Genomic DNA, 26,278 nt, shown 5'->3' on the forward strand with positions numbered 1-26,278 from the left:
AACCCAATTTGAATCAACTCAATCGGAGCTCGGATGACAATTCTGTAGCCAAAATACAAAAGATCGATGAGTCTACGCGGTTCAGCAGATCCATGTGCGGTTTGACCTAAACCGCACAGACTGCAGTTTTCAGAAGGAATGACAATTATAGAAAAACTTGGACTCCAAGTACCAATAACTCCAGAACTCATCCCCGTCTTCCCTAATACGTCCAGTAAGCCTATAAATACCAAAGCCTTGGTATCAATCTCTACATTTCTAAAGTGCTTGAAACACATTCAATTGGAGTGTTGTATTAAGGATGTAAATGTCATATTATCATGCGATATAGAGTCACAAAAAGACTGCTCCAAACACATTCAATTGGAGTGTTCTATTAGGGTTGTAAATACCATATTATCTTGCCATCTGGAGACACAACTAGAGTGCTCCAAACACCTTCAATAGGAGTGTTGTATTAGGGTTGTGAATGCCCTATTGTCTTGTTATATCGAGACACTACTCGAGTGCTCCAAACACATTCAATTGGAGTGTTGTATTAGGGTTGTAAATGTCATGTTATGTTGCTATCTGGAGCCACAACTAGAGTGCTCCGAACACCTTCAATTGGAGTGTTGTATTAGGGTTGCAAACGCCCATTTATCTTGCTATATAGAGTCACTATTAGAGTGCTCCAAACACCTTTAATTAAAGGTTGTATTAGGGTTGTAAATGCCATGTTATCTTGCTATCTAGAGACACAACCAGAGTTCTCTAAACACCTTCAATTGGAGTGTTGTATTAGGATTTCAAATGCACAATTATCTTGACATTTGGAGACATTACTAAAGTGTTTCAAACACATTCAATTGGAGTGTTGTATTCAGGTTGTAAATGTCATATTATCTTGCCATATAGAGTAACCAAAAGGGTGCTCCACACACATTCAATTGGAATGTTGTATAAGGGTTGTAAATGCCCTATTATTTTGCCATATAGAGTCAATACCAGGGTGCTCCGAACACCTTCAATTGGAGTATTGTATTGGGGTTGAAAAAGCCATATTGTTTAGCCATCTAGAGACACAACTATAGTATTCCAAACACCTTCAATTGGGGTGTTGTATTTGGGTTGTAAATGCCCTATTATCTTGTCATATCGAGGCACTACTCGAGTGCTCCAAACACATTCAATTGAAGTGTAGTATTAGGGTTGTAAATGCCATATTTTGTTGCTATCTGGAGACACAACTAGAGTGCTCCGAACACCTTCAATTTGAGTATTGTGTTAGGGTTGTAAATGCCTTATTATCTTATTATCTGGAGACTACTCGAGTGCTTCAAACAGCTTCAATTGGAGTGTTTTATTAGGGTTGTAAATGTCTTATTGTGTAGCCCTATAGGGACACTACAAGAGTGCTCCAAACACCTTCAATTGTAGTGTTTTATTAGGGTTGTACATGCCCTATTATCTTGTCATATGGAGACACTACTCAAGTGCTCTAAACACCTTCAATTGGGTGTTGTATTAGGGTTGTAAATACCCTATTATCTTGTCATATCGAGGCACTACTCGAGTGCTCCAAACACATTCAATTGGAGTGTAGTATTAGGGTTGTAAATGCCATATTAGATTGTTATCTGGAGACACAATAAGAGTGCTTCGAACACCTTTAATTGGAGTGTTGTATTAGGTTTGCAAATGCCCTATTATCTTGCTAAATAGAGTCACTACTAGAGTGCTCCAAACACCTTCAGTTGGAGTGTTGTATTAGGGTTGTAAATGCCTTATTAACTTGCCATATAAAGACACTACTCGAGTGCTCAAAAGATCTTTAATTGGATTATTGTATTAGGGTCGTAAATGCCCTATTATCTTGCCATATAGAGACAATACTAGAGTACTCCAAAAACCTTCAATTGGATTGTTGTTTTAGGGTTTTAAATGCCCTATTATCTTGTCATATGGAGACATTACTATAGTGCTCCAAACACTTTCAATTGGAGTATTGTATTAGAGTTGTAAATGCCCTGTTACCTTATTATCTAGAAACACTACTAGAGTGCTTCAAACACCATCAATTGGTGTGTTTTATTAGGGTTGTAAACGCCATATTATCTTGCTATATAGGGTCACTACTAGAGTGCTCCAAACTCCTTCAATTATAGTGTTTTATGAGGGTTGTTAATGCCATATTGTCTTGCCATTTGGAGACACAACTAGAGTGCTCCAAACACCTACAATAGGATTGTTGTATTAGGGTTGTAAATGTCATATTATCTTGTCATATCGAGACACTACTCGAGTGCTCCAAACATATTCAATAGGAGTGTTGTATTAGAGTTGTAAATGTCATATTATCTTTTCATATGGAGACACTACTCGAGTGCTGGAAACACATTCAATTGGACTGTTGTATTAGAGTTGTAAATGCCCTATTATCATGCTATCTGGAGACACAACTTGAGTGCTCCAAATACAATCAATTCGAGTGTTGTAATAGGGTTGTAAATGCTCTATTATCTTTTCATATGGAGACACTACTCGAGTGCTCTAAACACATTCAATTGGGGTATTGTATTAGGATTGTAAATGCCCTATTATCTTGCTATCTGGAGACACTATTATAGTGCACCAGACACATTCAATTGGAGTGTTCTATTAGTGCTGCAAATGCCATATTATCTTGTTATATAGAGTCACTACAAGAGTGCTCCAAACACTTTCAATTGGAGTGTTGTATTAGAGTTGTAAATGTCATATTATCTTGCTATATGGAGACACTACAAGAGTGCTCCAAACCCTTTCAATTGGCGTGTTGTGTTAAGTGTTGTAAATGCCCTTTTATCGTGTCATATGGAGACACTACTCGAGTGCTCCAAACACCATCAATTGGAGTGTGGTATTAAGGTTGTAAATGCCACATTATCATGCTATATAGAGTCACAACAAGAGTTCTCGAAACACCTTGCATTGGAGTGTTGTATTATGGTTGTAAATGCCCTATTATCTTGCTATATAGAGTCGCTACTAGAGTGCTCCAAACACCTTCAATTGGATTTTTGAATAAGGGTTGCAAATGCCCTATTAACTTGCCATCTAGAGACAATAGTACTCCAAACACCTTCAACTGGAGTGTTGTATTAAGGTTGTAAATGTCGTATTATCTTGCTATATGGAGACACTACAAGGGTGATCCAAACACCTTCAAATGTAGTGTTATATTACAGCTGTAAATGCCCTTTTATCTTGCAATATAGGATCAATACTAGAGTGCTCCAAATACCTTCAATTGGAGTATTGTATTAGGGTTGTGAATGGTTTATTATTTTTTCATATGGAGACACTACTCGAGTGCTCCAATCACATTCAATTGGAGTGTTGTATTAGAGTTGTAAATGCCCTATATTCTTGCCATCTGGAGACAGTATCAGAGTGCTCCAAACACTTTCAATTGGAGTGTTGTATTATGTTGCTATATAGGGTAACTACTTGAGTGATCCAAACACCTTCAATTTGAGTACTGTATTAGGGTTGTAAATGCCCTATTATCGTGTCATATGGAGAAACTACTAGAGTGCTCCAAACACCATTACTTGGAGTGTTGTATTAGGATAGTAACCACCCTATTATGTTGCTATATACGGTAACTGCTAGAGTGATCCAAACACCTTCAATTGGAGTGTTGTATTAGAGTTGTAAATGCCATATTATCTTGCCATCTGGAAACACAACTATAGTTCTCCAGACACATTCAATTTGGGTGTTGTATTAGTGCCGCAAATGCCCTATTATCTTGCTATATAGAGTCACTACTAGAGTGCTCCAAACACCTTTAATCGGAGTGTTGTATCAGGGTTGTAAATTCCCTATTATCATGCCAAGAAGAGATATTATTAGAATGATCCATACACCTTCAATTGGAGTGTTGTATTAGGGTTGTAAATGCCCAATTACCCTGCCATCTGGAGACAATACTAGAGAGCTCCAAATAACTTCAATTTGAGTGTTATATTAATGTTGTCAATGCCATATTATCTTGCTATATAGAGTCACTACAAGAGTGCTCCAAAAAATTTCAATTGGAGTGTTGAATTAGAGTTGTAAATGCCATATTATCTTGCCAAATAGAAGACACTAGTAAATTGCTCCAAACACCTTCAATTAGAGTGTTGTATTAGGGTTGTATATGTCATATTATCTTGCTATATGAAGACACTACAAGAGTGCTCCAAACCTTCAAATGTAGTGTTGTATTAGGTTATAACTGGCCTATTATCTTGCCATCCGGAGACACTACAAGGGTGCTCCAAACCCCTTCAATTGTTGTGTTGTGTTAAGTGTTGTAAATGCCCTTTTATTGTGTTATATGGAGACACTACTAGAGTGCTCCAAAGTATCTATTTTTCAACTTTTTATTCTGTTTTTTCTTTTGTCTTTTTTTTATTTGCCTTTTGTCTTTTTTTTTTACATGAATCTCACAATCGTTAAAAAAATCGCTATTTTTTTCGCTCTCAAGCTTTCCTCGCAAAACCCTTATAAGTTCTTTATTTTTGCACATAAAGTAACGAGCTGCTGTGTGCATTTTAATTTTCAAACACTTCTATCAAAATTTTATAGTTCCGCCTCTAGAGTACCAGATTAGCAGGGTCCACACTCCACAGTCGATTTCTCGTACCAAAAATGCTTCGGTTTTAACGAGATATTAGCTTTGACGTTTTTGTAATATGTCCTTCATTTTTTTTAAATTTTAGACAAACGTCGGCTTGCGGGGCCCATATTTCAACCAAGCAAATAAAAAAAGTATTGGGGGCAAAGTATAGTGAAGCGACCAGGCAATAACTTCGGGGCCCATATTTCAAAATTGTGAAATTATTGGGTCCAAAAGAGAAGGCCCAATATACCCCAGTCCATCGCTCGAGACGATGTTCATTGCAAAAACGAATTATAACAGGGTCAAAAGAAATTATTTTATTCCATTTTTGCGGGGCTTTTCTTAGAAGCTCGCTTCCATTTCTGTATAGGGCCAGTAATACGGTGCATCCTGTTTTATTTGTTTTATATCACTTACTATTATTGGATGATACAGCCGAATCTCAGGTAGTTAATTTTCTTAAAGAGATTCTGTTATCACTGTCTGTTAATTTGTTACAGCATGTCACGACTCACGAGCATTAATTTGAGGTACTTCATATTTTTTTCTTCCCAAAACAAAATACAGAGCACGAATAGTGCGAGAAAGAGAGAGATTGAGAGAGACGGAGAGAAATGACGGAGAGAGGCGAAAGGTCGAATGCAACATTGAGCAAATACGAAGGGTACGAGAATTGGAAATCTAATATACCGGTTATCTACGACTGGTTCACTAACCACAATCTCGTTTGGCCTTCTTTCTCATGTCGGTATGCTCATACATCCGATTTTCATTTATCTATCCCTACCTGTGTTTGTTAAGCTAGATTTATGGCTAAGGCTTTTGGTAATATGCAGTAAGTTTGCGGTTTTGGTTCTCCGTTTTGTCTGTTCTTATTTCTAGAGGAGAAATTGCATAAATGTCTAGATCTTTACACTTTTAAACTTTTAATGCAAGCTGTGTTGTAGCCATGTAGGGTTCCTTCTTGAAATCTCCTAATTGCTTAGAATTCTGATTCGTGGTTTTTTTATGAGTATGAGTGCATTTTTTTCTAAGACCTCCAGAAATTGAGTTTAATTTTTCCCAAGTATTTAGTGTAGTCTGTTTTTTTTTTTTTTACTATATAGATGTTTAGAAGAGTAGTTCTTTACAGTTTTAGCTCCTTGTGCAAATATCCTATTTTCTTGAAGTTCTTGATTTGAGATTTTTTATCAGTAATGACTAATGAGTGCAATTTTTTGTTGGACCTCTATCTGAATGGAGTTTATTCTTGCATAAGTATTTCCATCTTTTAGGTTTTATTTGCAAGGGTATATGTCGGATTAGTGTCCTTATCCCTGTTCTATTAGATGTGTGATGTATCTTAGATTAATGATCTTTTATACTTACACGCCTAATCGCCTATGTTTCCAGTATTTGGAAATTTATTCCCCTGATACATTGTAGATATTTGATCTTATGTAGGCCAAACAACAAGACTTTTGATTCAAGTCCTTTTTTTTAGTCAGCAAATTACATATAATCTTACTGATTTTTTTTATTATAGATGGGGTCCACAGTTTGAGCAAGGAACAAACAAAAACTGTCAGCGTCTATATCTCTCTGAGGAGGAAAGAGGATCTCCAATTTATATTTAATATTTGAATAATTATCATCTCTGATTTAAACTTTTTTAATCTTTTTTCATTTATTATTATCATTATTGTTGTTGTTCATACTTTTCTTTTCATTTAGACTGATGGCTTTGTCCCACATACTCTGATGATCACAAATTGTGAAGTTGTTAAACCAAGAGTTAACAATGCTGAGGATATTTCTCAGGTAGATTGCAAATATATATCTTTCCTATTCTCACATATATATTTACCACATCTCTACTAGTATTTGGCCCATGCTACACAACTTTTATCTTTACTTTATCATTAAAATTTCCCCTTTAGTTCAATGAAGAAGAACAATCTCCTTTTGTGAAGAGATACAAGACTCTATTACATCCGGGGGAGGTATCTAACAAAAAAACTCATTCTTTTGATAAGAAAAATATATTTAAACCTTTCACTCTGATAAAATGAAAAACTAATTCCTTGCTATTTACAGGTCACTAGAATTAGAGAGCTACCTCAAAAGAGTACAATAGTGGCAACACATAATAACAGTCCTAATGTCTGTATGATATATCGCTTTTTTTACATGCGTAGCCGCGTAATACTTTTCATATATATAATGAAGCCGCATTTTCATTTTAGGTGCTTTTATGGGATTTGGAGGCTCAGCCAAATCGACTTCCTGTCAATGGAGCTCCTGCGTCTCGTCCTGATCTGGTATGTTATCCAATATATATAAAAAATTGAAGCGTTCATATAACCATAGGATATTTATTTTCAACAACTGTTAACCCAATATATATAAAAATATTTTATTTTGCATGCAGATACTGACAAGCCATGGAAAAGGTGCTGAGTTTGCACTCGCCATGTGCCCTACTGAGCCCTTTGTACTTTCAGGAGGTGTATGCATTTTTAGAATTGAAAATTTGAAAGTCATACTTATTTAACTTCCATTGAGAATCTAAATGTAAAAAGTTTTTTGAAAAATGCAGGGCGGGATAACTCTGTTGTACTGTGGAGCATACAAGACCATATCACTTCTCTGGGATCGACAAAAGGCAGCCCCAAATTAGGTCCTCGTGTGGTATTTGAAGGGCATGATGCAATTGTTGAAGATGTTCAGTTCTGCCCCTCTAGGTACTAAAGTAATAAAATAATCTTCAGGAGGGCTTTGGTGAACTCTGAAGACAACAATTGATTATTTCATTTTCTTTTCCTTTATGATGGTTTAGTGCACAGGAGTTCTGTAGCGTCGGTGACGATTGTCGCCTCATTCTTTGGGATGTTCGCTCTGGAAATGCTCCTGTTGTTAAAGTCTCTCTCTCTCTCTCTCTCTCTCTCTCTCTCTCTCTCTCTCTCTCTCTCTTTCACTCTGGAAATACTTCCATCGTTAAAGTCTCTTTCTCTCTTTTTCGCTCTGGAAATGCCTCTAAAGGACACAATACTTGCCTCATTAATTATGATGATTTCAGTTATATCTTCAATGACGGTCACTATTAAGTCATGGCATGCTGTATAACTTTGATTTCCATTAATACTATGGAATATTCTGAGCTATTTTGATATATTCGATTTTGTTAGGTAGAGAAAGGACACAATGCTGATATTCACTGTGTAAGCTGGAATGCACAAAATGAGAACCTTATTCTCACTGGGTACATTAGCTGACTTTTCTCTGAACTAAATGTGAACCTGAATTGTTTTTATTTCTCAGCTTGAATGTGCTGATAAAACTGTTCATGTGTTTTAGATCTGTTGATAAAACTGTGCGTTTGCTTGATCGCCGTAAGCTGATTGCTGGTGGGGTCGTGTGGCCAATTCACGTGTTTGAAGGCCACAAGGGTCCTCTTATCTCCATCCAGGCATAACTAAATTGTTACTCACCTAGTGCTTATTTTGTTGGATTGTATTAGTTGCAAACTGCACCTGCAATGTTTTCACATTTCGAAGAAAACACCCAGTCATTCTCACTTTGCAAATGACCCAAAAGTTTGTGATTTATTTAAAAAAATAACATTAGACTGTTCTATTGGAATATTCTGTTAAATGTTGCCAGTTTTCCGGGAAAGCCATGGCTGCGCCATATACGATGAAAATTCAAGGGAATTGTATGATTGTATCTCTGCTGCTAATTGTTTGAATATTTTTATTTTATTTGCAAATGACATACAAAAGCTATTCGATTATAATTGTTAGCACTGGAAATATGAATATCAGATCCCTTTTTCCTTACATTAAGACCATATTTTTTATGTACCACAGTGGTGTCCGGACAGAGCATCTGTGTTTGCTAGTGCTTGTGAGGCTGGCATATTGAACATCTGGGATCATAATAAGGTTGTCAAATTTATTTATCTTAGCAATTATCTTCTTTTCTTGCAATTATTTTATTTATATATCATTATGTAGGTCTCCGCTGTAATCATGTTATTAATAATTTTTTTACTTAGGTTGGGAACAACAATGAAAATGCAATAACAAAGACAAGGACGGCACCTTCCGGTCCATTCTTTCAACATGGTGGTCATAGGTACTGATACTAATATTTTGTATACCATTCCTGATTTGTGGTAGTTTAACCGAACTATTACCTGTTATAAAACTTTCGACTCTCAGTCAAGTTTTAAACAATTATATATGAGTTGGATTGGTTAAAAAATGAGCTAAGTTTTGTATACCTTTCCTCTTCTTTTGTCTTATTGGAGGGTATGTAACAAATTACTTTTCCGAAAATGTTATATTGGAATGGCATGAACATTTATTTGGGATAAAATGCAGAGACAGAATTGTGGATTTCCACTGGAACCCTGCTGAACCTTGGACCCTTGCTAGCATATCTCATGATCCCACCAGTACTATAGGTGGCGGTACCTTACAGGCACTCTCTCTCTCTCTCTCTCTCTCAAACACACGCACACACTGCTGATCTGCCACACATACATACACACAGAATTCTGTTCTCAATTTTAATACATGTATCTGGTTGATGCACAGATTTGGCGCATGAATGATATGTTATATAGGCCGGAAGAAGATGCTGAAGAAGAGGTTGAAGCTGAGTTGATCCAATATAAGGAATACCTGAAAACATTGGTCCCGCCACCCAAATATAGAAAACCTAAAAGAAAATTTAAAAAATCCTCTAAATAGAAAACCTGAAAGAAGACAGCTTTATATTTTTTAGAAATATTTGGGTTTTAGTTTACAGCTGACATGTTTTTGTTGAATGGCCTCCAACAATGTTCTCCTTTTGGGTTTATTTGTTGGTTCTTTTGTCATGTGATATCTCTCGTGCTTCATCTTTTTGTATAATATATGGTTTCACAGCCATGTGGTCGTGCCTTGTCAGCATTGGCAGGGAAGTTTATTTTCTTGTTTGGCAGGATGGTACGATGCTAGTCTTCGTCTGTAATTTTGTGCTGAAAAAAAATATCATAATGTTAAAAAAAATAATCATAAGTGTGGTCAAACCAGATCATGAAGCACGTTATTTAACACGTGAATTTAAAAGGCTACACTTTTTTAGCTTTTGGCGGACATTCACTCTTCATATTGTCACGAGCAAACTAGGGTGTTGTTAAGAGCATCTCTATTGGTGCAATTCATTAGCAATTTCAAGCACATGTCGGAGTATAAATGAAATTAATTTCAATTTCAATTTCACTACACCTACATCGGCAATTAGTTTTAATTGTTTTTTTGAGTAGCATGTCAACAATACATATTATAAATGGAAGTTCAAATTACAACCCTGTAGCATACAGTACAACATACATCAAAATTACTAAATGAGAAGAGAATTTGCTGCTACTAGTCTTAATTAATAAACACCCTCAAAGACTAAAAATTACAAACTACATCCTGAGTTCAGCACTAAATGTAGGTATTCACCGCAACTCTGGCCCCTCTCCCTGCCCTGGAACCGTACCAGTAACCCCATCCTTGCGACATAACTCTATCCCCATACCCTGAACCATACCAGTAACCACTCCCAGCGCCTCACATCCACAACCAGGGCCCCGTTAAAATCAGCACATTCCATTCCAATCGGTCCCATGATAGCAGATCCTGCAAGATATAGTGCCACAGCAAATGATAATATATATATTTCCTTTTCCACCATTAGCTTTCCTTCCCTTCAACCTAAATTGGTCTTAGGAGGTTGGTAGTTTATAGGTCAACAATCATGTCACGTCTAAATATAAAATTACTAGTAATCACCTGTTCTCAATTAGATGGTACTATAGTAATGTTATTCTGATAAAAAAATTGCAATAAAAAGCAAACAAAGAAAGTTCAAATACAAAGAACAAAAGTGATTGTCCTTTGATTACTTTTGATCTAAGATGGTTTAGCACGTCTCCAACAATGCTGCTTTTCAGTAACCTAATAGAGTGGATTGACACCTCATCCTTTCTCGGTTGATGGAAAGCCACTTTCAGGGTTTTCAAACCTTGCAATTCAGGCAGAGGTATAATACATCAGAAATCTGCTGAAGAAGTAATTTGTTAGAATTTGTAAATTGGAAAATAGTAAAAAAGAATCATGTAACCCTACTTTAACATAACTCTCAATGAATATGTCAAGTCTCTCTCTCTCTCTCTCAGCCTTGGCAGCAGCTGCCAAGTGGTAACAAGGAAGCTCTTTTGGAAAATTCTGATTCACTTGTTTAATCCAGATGCTGGTCATAATTTCACGGCAAACCAGCATAGTATATTGGTCATTTCCAAAAACTCATTCATTGGATATTTAAAGAAGTGAGCTTAACAGCAATGGCTAAATTCAGCTTGCCATTTGGTAACCCATTAGAAATTGAGAGAGATCATGTGTTCCAATGAGAATGGAGTCATTATAAAACAGTTCAAAAGAAGTGTATTGAATGTTTGTGTTTTCCTTTGGTGCCAACTGGTACACAATTTTACAATATGTATATTGGATCGAGTCATTCTGTAATACAATATGTCGCACCAACTTCCAAAATTTCCCTGCACTTCTAATACACTTAAATTTTAGACCCCAAATGTCTAAAGCAAGAGAAAAATGAGAGTCAACCTATGCACCTAAATCAAAATTACCTGATTCCCTGAACAAGCAAACAATTAGAAAGGAGATGACGAATTGTAAAACATCATAACAAAGATAACAAATTAATTTATTTATTACCTCGTGTATGGAGCAGTGAACATGCAGTGGAGAGAGGAGATTAGTTGTGGAATTAAACATATTAAAATCAGTAACTAATTAGCAAAGTGAAGTTACGACTTGGTGTCTTGGAGATGGAAGAGAAATTAAAGAAAATGGTTCGGGAAAGGGAAAGATTAAACAAAAATTCTTGATTTTGTTTTAAACAAAAATAAAAACCAAGTTCTTCGAAAGGTTACCTGCTGAAGCGGAGCGTGCGGAGGCGCGGTTGTCAGCGTCTCAACGAGTTTGAGAGACCGATCGAGGGAGGGAGCAACAAGCGTGCACAGAGAAGGGGAAGCGACAACCGTTTTTAAGAGCGATGAGCGACACGAGCTGCAGCACGCTGCGAAGGCGGGGCGAAGGAAGAGGTTGACGGACACTGTAACGACCCACAACTCAAACGGTTGAACTGGTAAATTGGATACAACAGAAACTAGTAAATAAGAACGATAAATAGAAAACGATTGGTAGAAACTTATAAATTCTTATTCAATTCCTTATTCATTGTCCTTTGAACTGTTACAAAACACTGCCTTATATAGGCTAAGTTGTTTACAAAAGAATTAAATAGCGGGTCCCCTTGTCAGTACTAACGGATTCAATTAATTCCCTACCCGGTCTCGCTTTCTTCCCGACCGAACTACCCAAATCTCCTTTCTTCCCCAACGTGAGTTTGACTGAGTCAAAATAAGAATTGAAACGGGTCACTCCTGACCCGGGACATGACAGACACAGCGGAGAGAGAACGCGAGAGGAGAAGAGACGAAGGGAAGGGGGTTAACCAGGTAAGAACACGACGGAGAGAGAAGTTCAATGCCCGTTTCTGCGCACCATCAGATCAAATCGGTACAGATCTTAACACAATCTGACGACAGAAGATTTAAGTTCACCAAATAGCTTAGCTTAGTGAACTTCAAAACACCTTATTAGTTCTTCTCATTTGTCACGACAAATAGATTTATTTTGGATACTGTGCATTTGTGAACTCTAAAATAATTAATGTACTTGAATAAGCCCCATTTTTTTTTACTGATATCGTATACGGTGGGAAAATGTGTTCCGAAATTTTTATTAATATTAAAAAAAGAGTGAGTCTATGGTACTATGCATATCACGGGTTGTTACTATGCTACGGCTCTATATTTGAGTTTTCAAATCCTAACGGTCGATCCGAACCGTTCATCTTGTTTTCCATATTAATATGTGTTTGGAGACCAAATTTTACATTTTTTGAAATTTTTTTACTATTTTTTTAGATATTTAGAAAATCACTTGATCTGAAAATTCTGGACCATCCAAAAACAGTGATTTTCAATAAATTTCAAAAAATAGTAAAAAAATTTCAAAAAATGTAAAATTTGGTCTCCAAACACATATTAATATGGAGAACAAGATGAACGGTTCGGATCGACCATTAGGATTTGAAAACTCGAATATAGAGCCGTAGCACGATGTCAAATCGTAATATGCATAGTACCATAGACTCACTCTTAAAAAAATATCAAATTTTAAAAATCTCAAAATTATTAATGATTACTTCAACCCATTTTTTTTTTTTACTGATATCGTGTATTAAGGTGGGAAAATGTGTTCTGAAATTTTTATTAATATTAAAAACAATATCAAATTTTAAAATCTACACTCAATTCTGAAAATTTTCAGAATTTTCCCAAACTATAAAATAATTTTGCAAAAATTCAGCAAATTTTCGCAAAATTGTTCTGCAGCTTTGGAATACATCTTTTCGCAAAATTATTTTGCAGTTTTAAGATTTTCTGATTTTTTTTAATTAAACAGAAATTGTTATAATTTTTTATTAAAATATTAGAAATATTTTATATATTTCTTTAAAAATAGATGAAATATTACATAATTTGATTTATTAGAAAGACTCCAACAAATAATCTGAATCAACATTTTTTAGGCCAATTGTTTTTGCGACTGTTATAAAAACTAAAATATTTGTCTGTGTATTACTGAAAAAAATATTTTTGATCTGAATTATTGATCCCAGTCCAAAAGTCAATTTTGAATAAGTAAAAAATATTGTGGTCTTCTAGTACATTGAAATTCAAAAATATTGTATCCTTTTGAACTTTTTTGATAAAAACTCATTTTGTCAAAAGTAAATTTTTAGTTTTTTCTAAATAGAAGGACCACAATATTTTCTGTATTTACCTGGAAGTGACTTTTGAACCGGTATCAAATACTAAAATAAAAACTTTGTTTGGTTGAAACTTATTACTTATGTGTAACTAATAGAATTCTTATTTGATCAGAACTTTTACTTAAGTTACTTTGACTTGAACTTGAAGAAAACAATTCAATTCTCCGTAACTTTAATAAGTAATCAAACATTTTTGTTTTTAATTCTGTAAGCTAGCGTCCTGAAGCAAAGAGTGCTTGTTGGAAAAACTTGGGATGTCAAAAAAGAGTTTGGTAGCAACGTTGGGTGGTGATGGAGGGTGGAGAACAACAAAAAATCACATAATAGTGGCAGTTATTTTGGTTTATCGAGTGTTTTTGTAGTTTAACAAAATAAAACATAATCTACTTGGCGCTACAAATAATAACATTTTTAATTCCATTAAATTAACGACGAGTATGCGTTCACTGTTTGTCAAGTGCAACCTGGGTTCATATAATAAGGCCCAATATAGTCCAGCCCATCGCTAGAGATGATGTTCACTGCAAAAACGAATTATAACAGGGTTAAATTAAAATTTGTTTTCATTTCATTTTCACTAGGCTTTCTTGGAAGCTTGCTTCAATTTCTTTATAAAAAGAATTTCTAAGGATAGAAAATCTTATAATAATATATGAGGGTAGTAGTTTTTAAAGAAAAGAATTAATGAAGTAAAATTGTCTATATATTAAAATGTTTAGGTAATATTGTGTTAGTAAAAAAAAAGAGTATAATTACCCTTATTAAGGTTACTATATATTCTGATCGTCTAATTTGTAATGATTTGTAATATTGAGGACATTTTTTCTTAATATTGATCTTACTATTATTAACGAACTTTTTTCAATTTTTAGCTTATTCTTAAATACAATACACTTTAAATATACTTTAAGAGGCACTTTTTGTTAATTAAACAGCTATCATTAGCTAGTAACCTGAAAAAAAAAATATTAATAGCTTGCAGATACCTACGTACGTAATAACATACAGATCGATAGCTGTAGTATGTAAATTAATCAACCATTGTAACAGACTATATATATAAGACGTTTTTATTGTTAATGAAATAGCTAACAGTCTAACACAATGGAGAAGGAACACAAGGCCTCGCTCTCCACCACGGGCTCCAACCTGTCCAGCTGGTGCTGGTCCCATCTCCCGCCTGAGCTCCTGGACCAGATCTATGCGCTCCTCTCCCCCTCCGATCGCCCCCGTTTCCGCCTGATTTGCTCTACCTGGCGCGGTGTCGCGAAGCAATCCATCCCTCGTTTCCCTCTCCCATTTGAGCCTCCTCGCCTCCTCCTGAGCATACTAGACAACGGTCTCTCCTTCTTCGACATCTTCAATTGCAAATCCCTCACCTGCTCTATCCCTGCTCCCCACAACAAGGCCCACTGCTTTGGCTACCTGGCCGGCTGGTTTTTCTTGGTCTCAGGTCAAAATCCATCCCGTGTATACCTTTTTAATCCAGTACTGCTTGCTGAGATCCCTCTACCTGACCTCGACTCACCCATTGCAAAGGCAATTTTGTCGGCCGCACCAGGATTCCCCAATTGTCTTGTGGCAGTGATGGGATCATACGGTACTATTGCGCTGTGCGAACCGGCAGGGAAGAGATGGCAGGTGCTTGATTTGGGAAAGCCTATAGTATTTTGGGATATCATTTTTTGGCGGAACCAGCTATGCGGGATTGTGACCCTTAGCAATGTTCTGTTTTGTAACTTTGACATGGAATCTGGCAAGACCAGTATATTAACTGTGCGGTTGCCCCACCATGTTCAAGTTAGACGACGTGGACCTATTGTTGGTGCATTTCTGGTTGAGTCGACAAGTGGCGACCTGTTGACAGTCATAGTAGATAATCCCAAGTTCATAGTGTTTAAGTTGGTCCAGGAGTGTACCTGGGAGAAGATGGAGCGAATCGGGAATCAGGCTCTATTTCTCGGGAATATCCGATCTGAGTCGGTTCCAGTCAATCAGTTTCTTGACTCGGGTGTAAGAAAGAACTCAATTTATTGTACCAAATCTAGGACTTGGAGCACATGGGGCAGCGTACCGATAGTTTATTCAATGGAGGATGAGGAAGTGAGACAAATACCGGTCTCTACGCAGAATTATTTCATGGCCGAGCCGGTTTGGATTAGCCCTGTTATTTGGCCTTGACGGTTTTGTGTTGGATTTAACGGTAAGTCTTTCCTGTTTAAAGTATGATTAGGCCAAAATATCCCACAAGGCACTAGCTGTAGTAAGGTAGTAATGTTGCAAAATTTACATTGTAGTTGTAATTTAAGAAATTCAGTATTCAAGTGCTGAACTTTTTATTGTTCCGGCGCATTTGGGCAATATCGGAGTTATTTAGGGATGTGTATCCGCTGCTTTTCTAATAAAAAAAGCAGCTCGCTGCTCTTCTGTTCTCTCTATCTCTCTTAAAAAAAGAGGAGAGAGAGAAAGAGAAGCACATGGGAGAGAGAAGAGGGAGAGAGAGAGAGAATAGCAGGGAAAGAGGAGGGATTTGAAGAGTACTGGATCTCGTTCCGTTGTTTGGAGTGTTTTGTACGGAAAACATTTTATTCTCAAAACCTACATGTTACCATTCGGTACCAATCCTAAATTGTACAATACTCTTGAATAATTTAGGTTTAGAGATATAAGCCATGACATAAGCAAAAAGTTATAATCAAATAATTAAAAATTATTTAAATTTTGACTTAAAGTAATAAGTTTCAATCAAACAAAAATAATCTTAATTAACCATTTTAACTGAATATTTAAGGATTTGGGGTTTGCAGTTCATTGGTCATTAGGTATGCTGTTTTAAGTTCAAAATTATTGGTTTCTGATTTGTTGTTTAGGGTTGAGGTTTTATGAGTTGTGTAATAAAAGGTGAAATTGTGAAGGCAATGGATATTATAGATGACATGATTTCTAAAGGGTGAAACTGATGTTATGGATTATGGAAGAATGGAGATGGGCTATGGAAGAATGAAAACTAATGTTATAGACTGCATTATGTAAAATAGTGGTTAGTAAGTATTATGTAACAGTCTTTTTGGTTGTGCGAGGATAAAAAAGTGAGACACTTTTCGTGAGGATAAAAAAATGACTTTTTGCGACGGACTACTCTCATTGTTTAGCTTTTTATTTTTGCGACGAACGACTGTCATAAATGTGTTTTTTCTCTCGCAAAAAGTGTTTTAGTTGTTGTAGTGTCTATTGATGTTATGGACTACATATTTTTATTGATAGGCTGTGGAAGAATGGTGAAACTAATGTGATGGACTACATTATGTAAAATAGTGGTCAACCTTATGTAACAAATTTTTTGATTGTGCTTATAAAGTTTTGTGTATTGTTGAATATTACATAAATATAATATTCCATTATCTTGTTCGTTACTTTTAGATGGTTCTTGTATATAGTTGTCCCCTTTATTTGTCTCACGAGTTGCTAGAAGTTTTGGTTGTGATTCAAAGTGCAGGAGCAAATTAGTTGTAGAAATATATTAAATAGTGAATTAAAAGCTGAAATTTTTAAAAGTTCCATAATACAAAAAAAAAATCAAATAACCATCAAAATCTAAGAATTTTTAAAATATTCTGGCCACATCTCCTAAAAACGGACTCAGAAAGGGGGCCGCTTTTTTTCCAAACATATGTGCCCCCCCCCCCCCCCCCCCCCCCCCTTTTTCCCAAGCTAGGCGATGCGGCTAATACCGAAATTTTTCATTATATTATTTTTTAAACAAAAGATGCGATGTTTTTGCATGGAAGTATCGTTTTTTTTTTTAAAAAAAATTTAACAGCCATAACTTTGGCTAGAAAAGTCGAATTTGCACGTATGACCACAATTCGGAAATGGGGGATGAGACGGATATGGAGCATCCCTCGGGGATTACCCCCAGGCATCGATGGAATCAGAATTGCAAAAAAATATCGTTTAATACCTCAAAATTTTAGTTTAAGTTCTTTATCAATGGTAGACATACATCGACCGATATTTTGTTTAGTATAATTTAGGTTTATGTAGTGTAATTATTAATTGTAGTATTTTTTTAGTTTGCATCTAGAGTAATTTAGCTTTTTGCATATAGTATAAATTAATTGTTGAATGATTTAATTTTTTTTAGTGTAATTTAGAATTTTGTAGTGTAATTGTAGAATAATGTAGAGTAATAGAATGAATATTAATATTTAATTGAGTTTGTATGTCATGCATGTCAGTATTTAATTGGATTTGCATGTTAATATTTTTTTGTATGTATTTATTTATATTGTAGTTGGATTTGCATGTTAAACAGATGCGGCTGATACATAAAATAATATATAATTATTCAATTTGTGTCGCATCTTTTATTTAAAAAATATATAATGAAAAAATTCGATATCAGCTACATCTGTTTTGGAAAAAAAAAAAAAAGGCTACATCGGGTAGATTTTGAATTTTCAGGGTTTAGGGTAAATTTCGAATTTTCAGAAAATAATGATTGTTTGGTTTATTATTTTTTTTATTATGGTATATTTAAAAAATTCAGAATTAAAAGAGAGGGCATTAAGTAGAAATTGATTAAATAACGCTCCAGCTGGTCGGAATAAAATAAAATAATTGTAAGAAGTGGTCTAGATATTATTAAGAGTAAACCATATTAAAGGATAAGATTGTATGTGTTTTATTTATTTGATGGTTGCTTACAGAAAAATATGGTATTATATAGTTCAGTGTTGTAAATAACGGTATGCGGTTATCGGACAGATAGGGTACTGTCAAGTGATTAACGAGAATATATAATCGGGAATAATCAGCCATAATCGGAAATAATCGGGCAAATAATCAGAAAAATCTGTGACAATTTGATTACCGCCAATGACCAATCGGCCTAAACGGATGTTTTTTACAACACTGGTATAGTTTTCAATGGTTGTTGAAAAATTGTGGCGTAAGTAACCACATAGTTTTGTTTTTTAGTTGTATATATTACGAGTTTGCAATGATTTTGTGGCAATTGTATAGAGTTACTTCAAAGCTGAAAAAATATTGTGCTTTATTTTTAGCTAGTACCTGTTTTTTTGATACGGTGTTGTTAGTGTTGTCGGTAGTTGTTGTGCAATTGTTGGTGATATATCCCATATGTTGTACAAATGTAAACTTGTTTTTTTTTTTTCTCATTATAGTGTAAATAACAATTCTTTGTTAATAAGCTCGCCAAATATTGGTGGCAAGTATTCCTTTCATTCATTTGTTTTCCAATAAAACTGATGCCCCACTTGCATCGTATGTAACTATCAAATTACAGAAAATTAAACAAAAAGATTTTATAACACGATGAAGGACTTTTTCTTCTAGAGGTTTTTTTCCCCAGCAGTGAACCGACAAAGGAATGAATTAATATTCCCTAGCTCTACGATTAGAGAGTCAGAAGCTTACTTTTGAAAGCTCTAACAAGGCGCGGAGCGTGCTCTTTCTTACACTGGGATGTTTGATGTTTTGTGTATGTATTAGTGTTCTAAATAGCTAATTATAGCGCAGTTATAGCGGTTTTGGATCTAGAAAACTAAGTTACGGGAGTAAAATTGTGCTAATCGAGCTACAGCCGCTATAGCGTGTAGCGCGTAATGGAAATAGCGGTCCACTATGCTACATGAGCTTATGATTTTTTAATTTTAATGGGTTTTAATGTCCAGATGGGCAATTTTTACTTTATCAAGCTATATCAATACAATGAAACATGTGCGGGCTGTACCGCTATATCAATTAAATTTTGTATCAAGCATTAATATATGGTAGTGGTATATTTTGAATATAAAAATATATCGATAGTTTTTGAATTGGGGATATTTTGAATGACAATTTGAACTTTGTATTGGTCCAATATGAATATTAGAACTTCTTAATCAATTTGATATTTTTTTTTTCTTGATGAGACATGTTAGAAATATAAAATAAAACAAACGCTATTTATGATAGCTTTCACTATAGTTGTGCTATTCGCTAAAACTTTTTTTTTTTCTCCCCGCTATGTTGCTATAAACGCTATTTAGAACCTTGGTATGTATAGTTGTTTTGGATGTTTTGTAGTATATATTGGGATCTATTTTGGATGTTAATTAATTTGATAATATTAATTATTATGCCATTTGGTGCATTCTTTAACTGTTTTAATTTAACTTTCTTATGTACTAATTAACTTATTTGTTTTTAATTGTATGTATGAATTTATGATAACAATGAGTATTTATTGATTATAAACTAATTGGTACTTTAATTTAATCTTGGTAACAATGAGTATTTATTGTTTTTAATTTAGCTAGTGATATTTTAATCTTGATACTTTAATTATGAACTTTTTTATGTTAACAAATTATAACACAAAAATTTCATGAGCCTGTATGTTAATTCTTATTATTTAATTAGATATTATTGAGATGGTATTATATATGTATGTTATTAAATAATTATCTTATTATATATAATTGCCGAGTATAACTCCAAACTTAATGACGCAATACATCACAAGGAACACAGTTGAGAACATCGCCATCCATTCAACAAGGAACGCAGTTGGTATTGATTAAACTAATGCTGACAGCTCATCTACATCATGGATGGTAAAAATCACCACATCTACACCGTCGGATTAATAGCCCAACTGATGTGGAAGATTCAATCAAAACCAACGGTTGAGTAAAAAATAACCGATAGAAAAGAGGAGGCCATTGGTGCCATTGGTTTTTTAAACACCAACCGATGGTAAAAAGTTCAATATAATTATAGCACTGCCACTCATGACGAACACCATCTGTGCGGAAACACATCCAATGGTTAGGGCGATGGCAAAAATATTTTTTGTAGTAGTGATGGCAGGTCTGATTTATGCTACCGCACAGTTCCGATTTCGAGTTCTATGACATACACTATATTCATACACCATATTCGTTAGATCATGTACTCCTTTTTTAAGATGATGTTCCATTTGATTATGACGTAGGTTGTATGGACATTTAAATATGTATGTTTATTTACTAATTTTATGACTTGTGTTTTTATTCTGGTTATTAATTCATGCTTCTGTATTTATTTAATTAATTATAGTTATTTAGATTTGCAGTATTTATTGATTTAATAAATACGAGACAGAAATTGATCGCGTCCTAAACCGGATTTCCGGTTTGAAGTGTGACAATAACCTATTCAGAACTATAAATAATAATATTGAATCCATTAATTAACTACGAGCATGCGTTAACCTTTTGTCAAGTGTATACTAGACTTGATAATTACCTCTCGATACGTATATAATATTTTTATGTTTTTGCAAAAGTTAAAAAATGTAATATTCAAAATGAATTACATTTTAATTTTCTTTAATGGAACGTCAATTAGTTTGCATGCTATGATATGATGTGTCACTTGAACTCTAATTCTAAGAATGAGATATCTTGGTTTCAAACTATTAGCTTTGACATTTTTTTAATCATGTTATTTTCCCAAATTTTAGACGAATATATTAACCTGCCTTCGGCTGAGTTTGCATCTTCTTAAGTAATCTAATATTTTAGTTTATATGCGGACCGTCAAATTAAAGACGGGGATATTTTTGGCAGCCGCTGCCAAGGTTTCAAAAAAATAAATTAAAGACACGGACGGATTTACATATATGGTAGGGATGCTAAGCCATTCTATAATTTTAAAATTAGTAGTTATATATTAAAATTTAGTTGAAATTTTAAATTTTTTAAGCTTTTATATAGTCTAAACTCTCTCATAAAATAACAAAATTGTATTAATACTATCTTTTGATATTCTAGTAGTTTGTGCTCTAGTTGGTATGTTTAATCATAGGTTCAATTTTCACTAAATACATATTTTTTTTGTCTTTTTCACATATTATATTTTATAGTTCTTTCTATTCAAATTTTCTAGTTCCGCGCTTGATTAAAGAGTCACGTTCCACATCGAACTTGAACTTAATTGGTTCGGATTCAAATTAAATTAGATTATTCAGGGGATCCAGATCCCGGCTGACTATGGGCAAATGGGGCCCATATTTTATACACTCAGCCTATCGCTCCCGATGGTGTTTATTGCAAAACGAATTATAACAGGTCAAATTAGAAATTGTTTTTATTTCATTTTCACTAGGCTTTTCTTGGAAGCTTGATTTTATTTCTGTAAAGGCCACTTGCTATAATTGGATGCGGTATGCGGATCTCACGTAGCTAATTTTTTTAATACAATTCTGTTATCAGTTTCAACCTGTTACGAGCATTTGATTGGGATACTTTAATTTTCCTCAAAAAGAAAAGATTGGGATATTACTTAATATATTATTCCATCCCAAAACAAAACAGAGAGCACTGAGAAAGAGAAAGAGATTGAGAGAGACAGAGAGAGATGATAGAGAGAGAGGCAAGGGGTTGAATGCAGCATTGAGAAAAGACGAGGAATACCAGAACTGGAAATCTAATGTACCGGTTATCTATGACTGGTTCACTGGCCACAAACTCGTCTGGCCTTCTCTCTCATGCCGGTACGCTCATACAACCGATTTTCATTTTTCTTTTCCTCATGTGTTTGTAGCTAGAGCTTTTGGCAATGGGTAGTTCGTTTGGTGTTTTGGTACTCTGTTTTGACTGTTCTTATTTCTAGAGGAAAATTAAAATTGCTACATGTTTGTACTTTTTACTTTCATGTTCTTATTTTTGCTGGACCTCCAGAAATGGTGTTTATTTTGCCTAAATATTAGTGTAAGCTGTTTTTTTAAGGTTTAGATGTTTTCAAGAGTAGTTCTTTAGGGGTTTTTTTTTTAAGATCTCCAGAAATGGAGTTCTGTTTATTGTCCTCGTCCCTGCTCTATTTCATGCATGTGCATCTTAGATTAATTTTCTTTTCTACTTATATCCCCTGTGTTTCCCGTATTTGGAAATGTATACATTGTCCTTTCCAGTTTAAGGTCGTGAAAATTTCTTTTATAGATACCAGAAAAACATACTGATATTGTTGATTATAGATGGGGCGGGCAGTTTGTGAAAGATAGATACAAAAGCCGTCAGCGTCTATACCTCGCTGAGCAGGAAAGAACATCTCAGATTTATGTTCGAATAAAATTCACTTCTCTAATTCGAACTTTTTAAAAAAATTGTTCATTTGTTATTTATCATTATTGTTGTTGCTTTTTTCTTTTCTTTTAGACTGATGGCTCTCTCCCAAATACTCTGATGATCACAAATTGTGACATTCTGAAACCAAAAGTTGCAACTGCTGCAGACATTTCTCAGGTAGCTTGCAAATATTTATCTTTCCTATTCTCACATATTTTGTTACCACATCTCTACTAGTATTTGGCCTATGCTACACAACTTTTAGATTTACTTTATCGTTAAAATTTCCCATTAGTTCAATGAAGAAGCACAATCTCCTTTTGTGAAAAGATACAAGACTCTAGTACATCCGGGGGAGGTATCTAACGAAAAACCTCATTCTTTTGATAAGAAAACTATGTTTTTAAATCTTTAACACTCTGATTATATTAAAAACTAATTTATTGTCATGTACAGGTCAGCATAATTAGAGAACTACCCCAAAACAATAACATAGTGGCCACACATACTGACAGTCCTGATGTATGTATGACATCTCTTTTTTTATTATACTTGTTCCAGCCTATGACTATGTTTATATATCTATTGATGTCGTATTTTGATTTTAGGTTTTTATATGGGACTTGAAGGCTCAGCCAAACAGACATCCTGTCGAGCGAGCTGCCTACTCTCGTCCTGATGCAGTTTGTTATTGCATTTAACTGTTCATTATGATGAGATATTTATTTTTAAAAACATTTTACCCCGATATATATGAAAAAAAATCTTCGCCATGCAGATACTGACAGGCCACAGAGAAAATGCTGTGTTTGCACTCGCCATGTGTCCTACTGAACCCTTTGTACTTTCAGGAGGTCAATGCCTTTTATTCAATTGAAAATTTCTAACTTACACGTACTTCATCAATTTGAATTGAGAATCTAATTTTTTTTTTTTTTTGGAAAAATGCAGGGAAAGATAAGTCTGTTGTACTGTGGAGCATACAGGACACTATCACTTCTCTGGGATTGAGTGAGTCGAGACGTAGCCCCAATTACTTAGCTCCTCGAGGGGTATTTAAAGGCCATGATGCAATTGTTAAAGATGTTCAGTTCTGCCCCTCTAGGTACTTAAAAGTTACAAAATAATCTTTAGGGCCTTTGGTTGAAGCCTGATTGACTGAAGACAAATATTAATCATTTCATTTTCTTTTCCTTCAGTGCACAGGAGTTTTGTAGTATCAGTGATGATTCTTTCCTCATTCTTTGGGATGCTCGCTCTGGAAATGCTCCTGTTGTCAAAGTCTCTCTCTCTTTCTCCTCTCTCTTTCGCTCTTGAAATGCCTCTACAGGACACGATTCTTGCCTCATTAAGTCACTATTAAATCATGGTGTGTTGTATAACTTTGATTTCCTTGATAAATATGGAATATTTCTGAGCTATTTTGAAATTCTGGATTTTGTTAGGTTGAAAAAACACATGGTGCACGAGAACTTCACTGTGTAGACTGGAATGCACAAAATATGAACCTTATTCTCACTGGGTAGGTTAGCCGACTCATATCTGAACTAAATGTGAACTTACCATGAATACAAATTGTATTTATTTTCTCGGCTTGTGCTTTTGTTTTAGATCTGGTGATAACACTGTGTGTTTGTTTGATCGCCGTTTTCTGACTACTGGTGGGGAAGCATTACCAATTTACATGTTTGAAGGCCACAAGGCTCCTGTTACCTCCATCCAGGCATAAATAAATTGTTACTCACCTAATGCTCATTTTGTTGGATTGTATTAGTTGCAAATTGCACCTGCAATGTTTTCACATTTTGGAAGAAAACACCCAGTCATTCTCACTTTACAACTGACCCAAAAATTTGTGATGCATTTGAAAAATAACATTAGACTGTTCCGTTGGATTCTGTTAAATGTTGTCAGTTTTTCCTGGAAAGCCACTTGACTGAGCCATATACAATGAAAATTCAGGGGAATTGTATCACTGGCGTTAACATTTATTTCAATTTTTTATATTATTTGCAAATGACACAAAAGCTATTCAATTATAATTGCTAGCACTGGAAATATGAATATCTGATCCCTTTTTCCTTAAATTAAGACCATTTTTCTTTTATGTACCACAGTGGTGTCTGGACAGAGCATCTGTGTTTGCTAGTGCTGGTGAGGATGGCATACTGAACATCTGGGATTATTATAAGTCGTCAAATTTATTTATCTTAGCAATTATCTTCTTTTCTTGCAACTATTTTATTTATATATCATTATGTAAGTCTCAGCTGTAATCATGTTATTAATAAACTTTTTATTTAGGTTGGGAACAACAGTGAAAATGAAAGAGCAAAAACAAATCCCGGTCTATTCTTTCAACATTCTGGTCATAGGTACCGTTAATTATATTTTGTAAATCCTTCCAGAATTGTGGAAGTTTAATCAAACTATGCCTGTTATAAAAAAATTGTCTATATTATAGTTGGCTTGTTTTTAATTGGGCCCAACTAATATAGACAAATTATGCTTTTCCGAAAATGTTAGATTGGAATGTAGTGAATATATATTTTTGGGATAAAATGCAGAGATGCAATTATGGATTTCCACTGGAACCCTGCTGAACCTTGGACCCTTGTTAGCATTACTGTTGATATCAGCAGTACTATAGGTGGCAGTACCTTACAGGCAATCTCTCTCTAGATCTCTCTTTCTCTCTTGCAAACACATAAACTACCCTCTCTCTCTTACATGCACACACTACCCCACTGCCACACATATATGCGCGCACACACGTAGAATTGTGTTCTCAATTTTGATACATCCACTTGGTCGATGCACAGATTTGGCGCATGAGTGACATGTTATATAGGCCTGAAGAAGATGTTTTACGCGAGCTGGACCACTATAAGGAACTCCTGAAAATATGTGATCCGCCAGCCAAATCTAAAAAAAAAATCTAAAAGACCCTCTAAATAGTATTCTAATTTTCGTTAATGATAGAAAGAAGAGAGAATTCAGTTTAGATTTTATAAACAGTTGGGTTTTATTTTGAAGTATGATGTGTTTGTGTTGAAAGGCCTTTGACAGTGTTTTACTGTTTATAATTCTTTCACCTAAATCCTAATCCTAGTTTTGGGTTATTATTTATTTATCTTCTTATGTCATGTGATATCTGTTTTGCTTTTATGTTTTTGTATAATCATGTGGCTCCGCGCCTCCGCAGCCAAATATGTGGTCCTGCCTTGTCAGCAGGGTAGTTTCTTTTCTAGTTAATGCGTGGGGTCTTCGTCTGTATAGTTTTTGTTGAAAAAAAAAAATCATGAGCGTGGTTAAACATTACGCACGTTATTTGACACGGGATTATAAACTGCTACATTTTTTAGCTTTAGCAGACATTCTCTTCATATTATGTGCCGACTCACACCAGGTAAATGTCTTACATTAATTAAAATAACTTTGTGGTATTGTGCACTTGCGAACTATAAAATAATTAATGTTCACAATTCGATAAGCTTTTTTACTAATACCGTGTATTGAGGTGGGACAATGAGTTAGTGTTGAACTATTTAAAAGAAAAAAGATATTTCTTAATCAATACAAGAATTTAGTGGCC

The 26,278-nt window shown here is 34.7% G+C and overlaps 3 protein-coding genes and 1 long non-coding RNA gene across 4 annotated transcripts; all 4 read left to right on the forward strand.

Annotated features, from left to right (window-relative positions):
• Nucleotides 1-6,373: 6,373 nt before the first annotated feature.
• Nucleotides 6,374-8,087, forward strand: LOC144547208 (WD-40 repeat-containing protein MSI4-like). Its single transcript, XM_078295797.1, has 9 exons — nt 6,374-6,433; nt 6,553-6,615; nt 6,710-6,775; nt 6,859-6,933; nt 7,044-7,119; nt 7,212-7,356; nt 7,452-7,533; nt 7,801-7,874; nt 7,970-8,087. Exons 1-9 carry the CDS (start codon nt 6,374-6,376, stop codon nt 8,085-8,087), a joined length of 759 nt encoding a protein of 252 aa, XP_078151923.1.
• A 391-nt stretch (nt 8,088-8,478) lies between these two features.
• On the forward strand, nt 8,479-9,085 carry LOC144547513 (uncharacterized). The gene is made up of 3 exons (XR_013509092.1): nt 8,479-8,556; nt 8,670-8,749; nt 8,998-9,085. It is a non-coding gene; the product is annotated as an uncharacterized LOC144547513 (long non-coding RNA).
• A 5,576-nt stretch (nt 9,086-14,661) lies between these two features.
• On the forward strand, nt 14,662-16,812 carry LOC144547564 (putative F-box protein At2g04810). The gene is made up of 2 exons (XM_078296237.1): nt 14,662-15,773; nt 16,502-16,812. Exon 1 carries the CDS (start codon nt 14,675-14,677, stop codon nt 15,749-15,751), a length of 1,077 nt encoding a protein of 358 aa, XP_078152363.1. The 5' UTR covers nt 14,662-14,674; the 3' UTR covers nt 15,752-15,773; nt 16,502-16,812.
• A 4,805-nt stretch (nt 16,813-21,617) lies between these two features.
• On the forward strand, nt 21,618-25,625 carry LOC144547209 (WD-40 repeat-containing protein MSI4-like). The gene is made up of 16 exons (XM_078295799.1): nt 21,618-21,659; nt 21,934-22,112; nt 22,593-22,677; nt 22,774-22,860; nt 22,979-23,041; nt 23,140-23,205; nt 23,292-23,366; nt 23,462-23,537; nt 23,635-23,788; nt 23,883-23,964; nt 24,129-24,205; nt 24,295-24,406; nt 24,801-24,877; nt 25,002-25,058; nt 25,251-25,350; nt 25,506-25,625. Exons 1-16 carry the CDS (start codon nt 21,618-21,620, stop codon nt 25,623-25,625), a joined length of 1,452 nt encoding a protein of 483 aa, XP_078151925.1.
• Nucleotides 25,626-26,278: the final 653 nt, after the last annotated feature.

The sequence above is a fragment of the Carex rostrata genome, chromosome 31 (assembly GCF_964058835.1).
Source record: "Carex rostrata chromosome 31, lpCarRost1.2, whole genome shotgun sequence".
In the NCBI taxonomy this organism is placed as follows: domain Eukaryota; kingdom Viridiplantae; phylum Streptophyta; class Magnoliopsida; order Poales; family Cyperaceae; genus Carex; species Carex rostrata.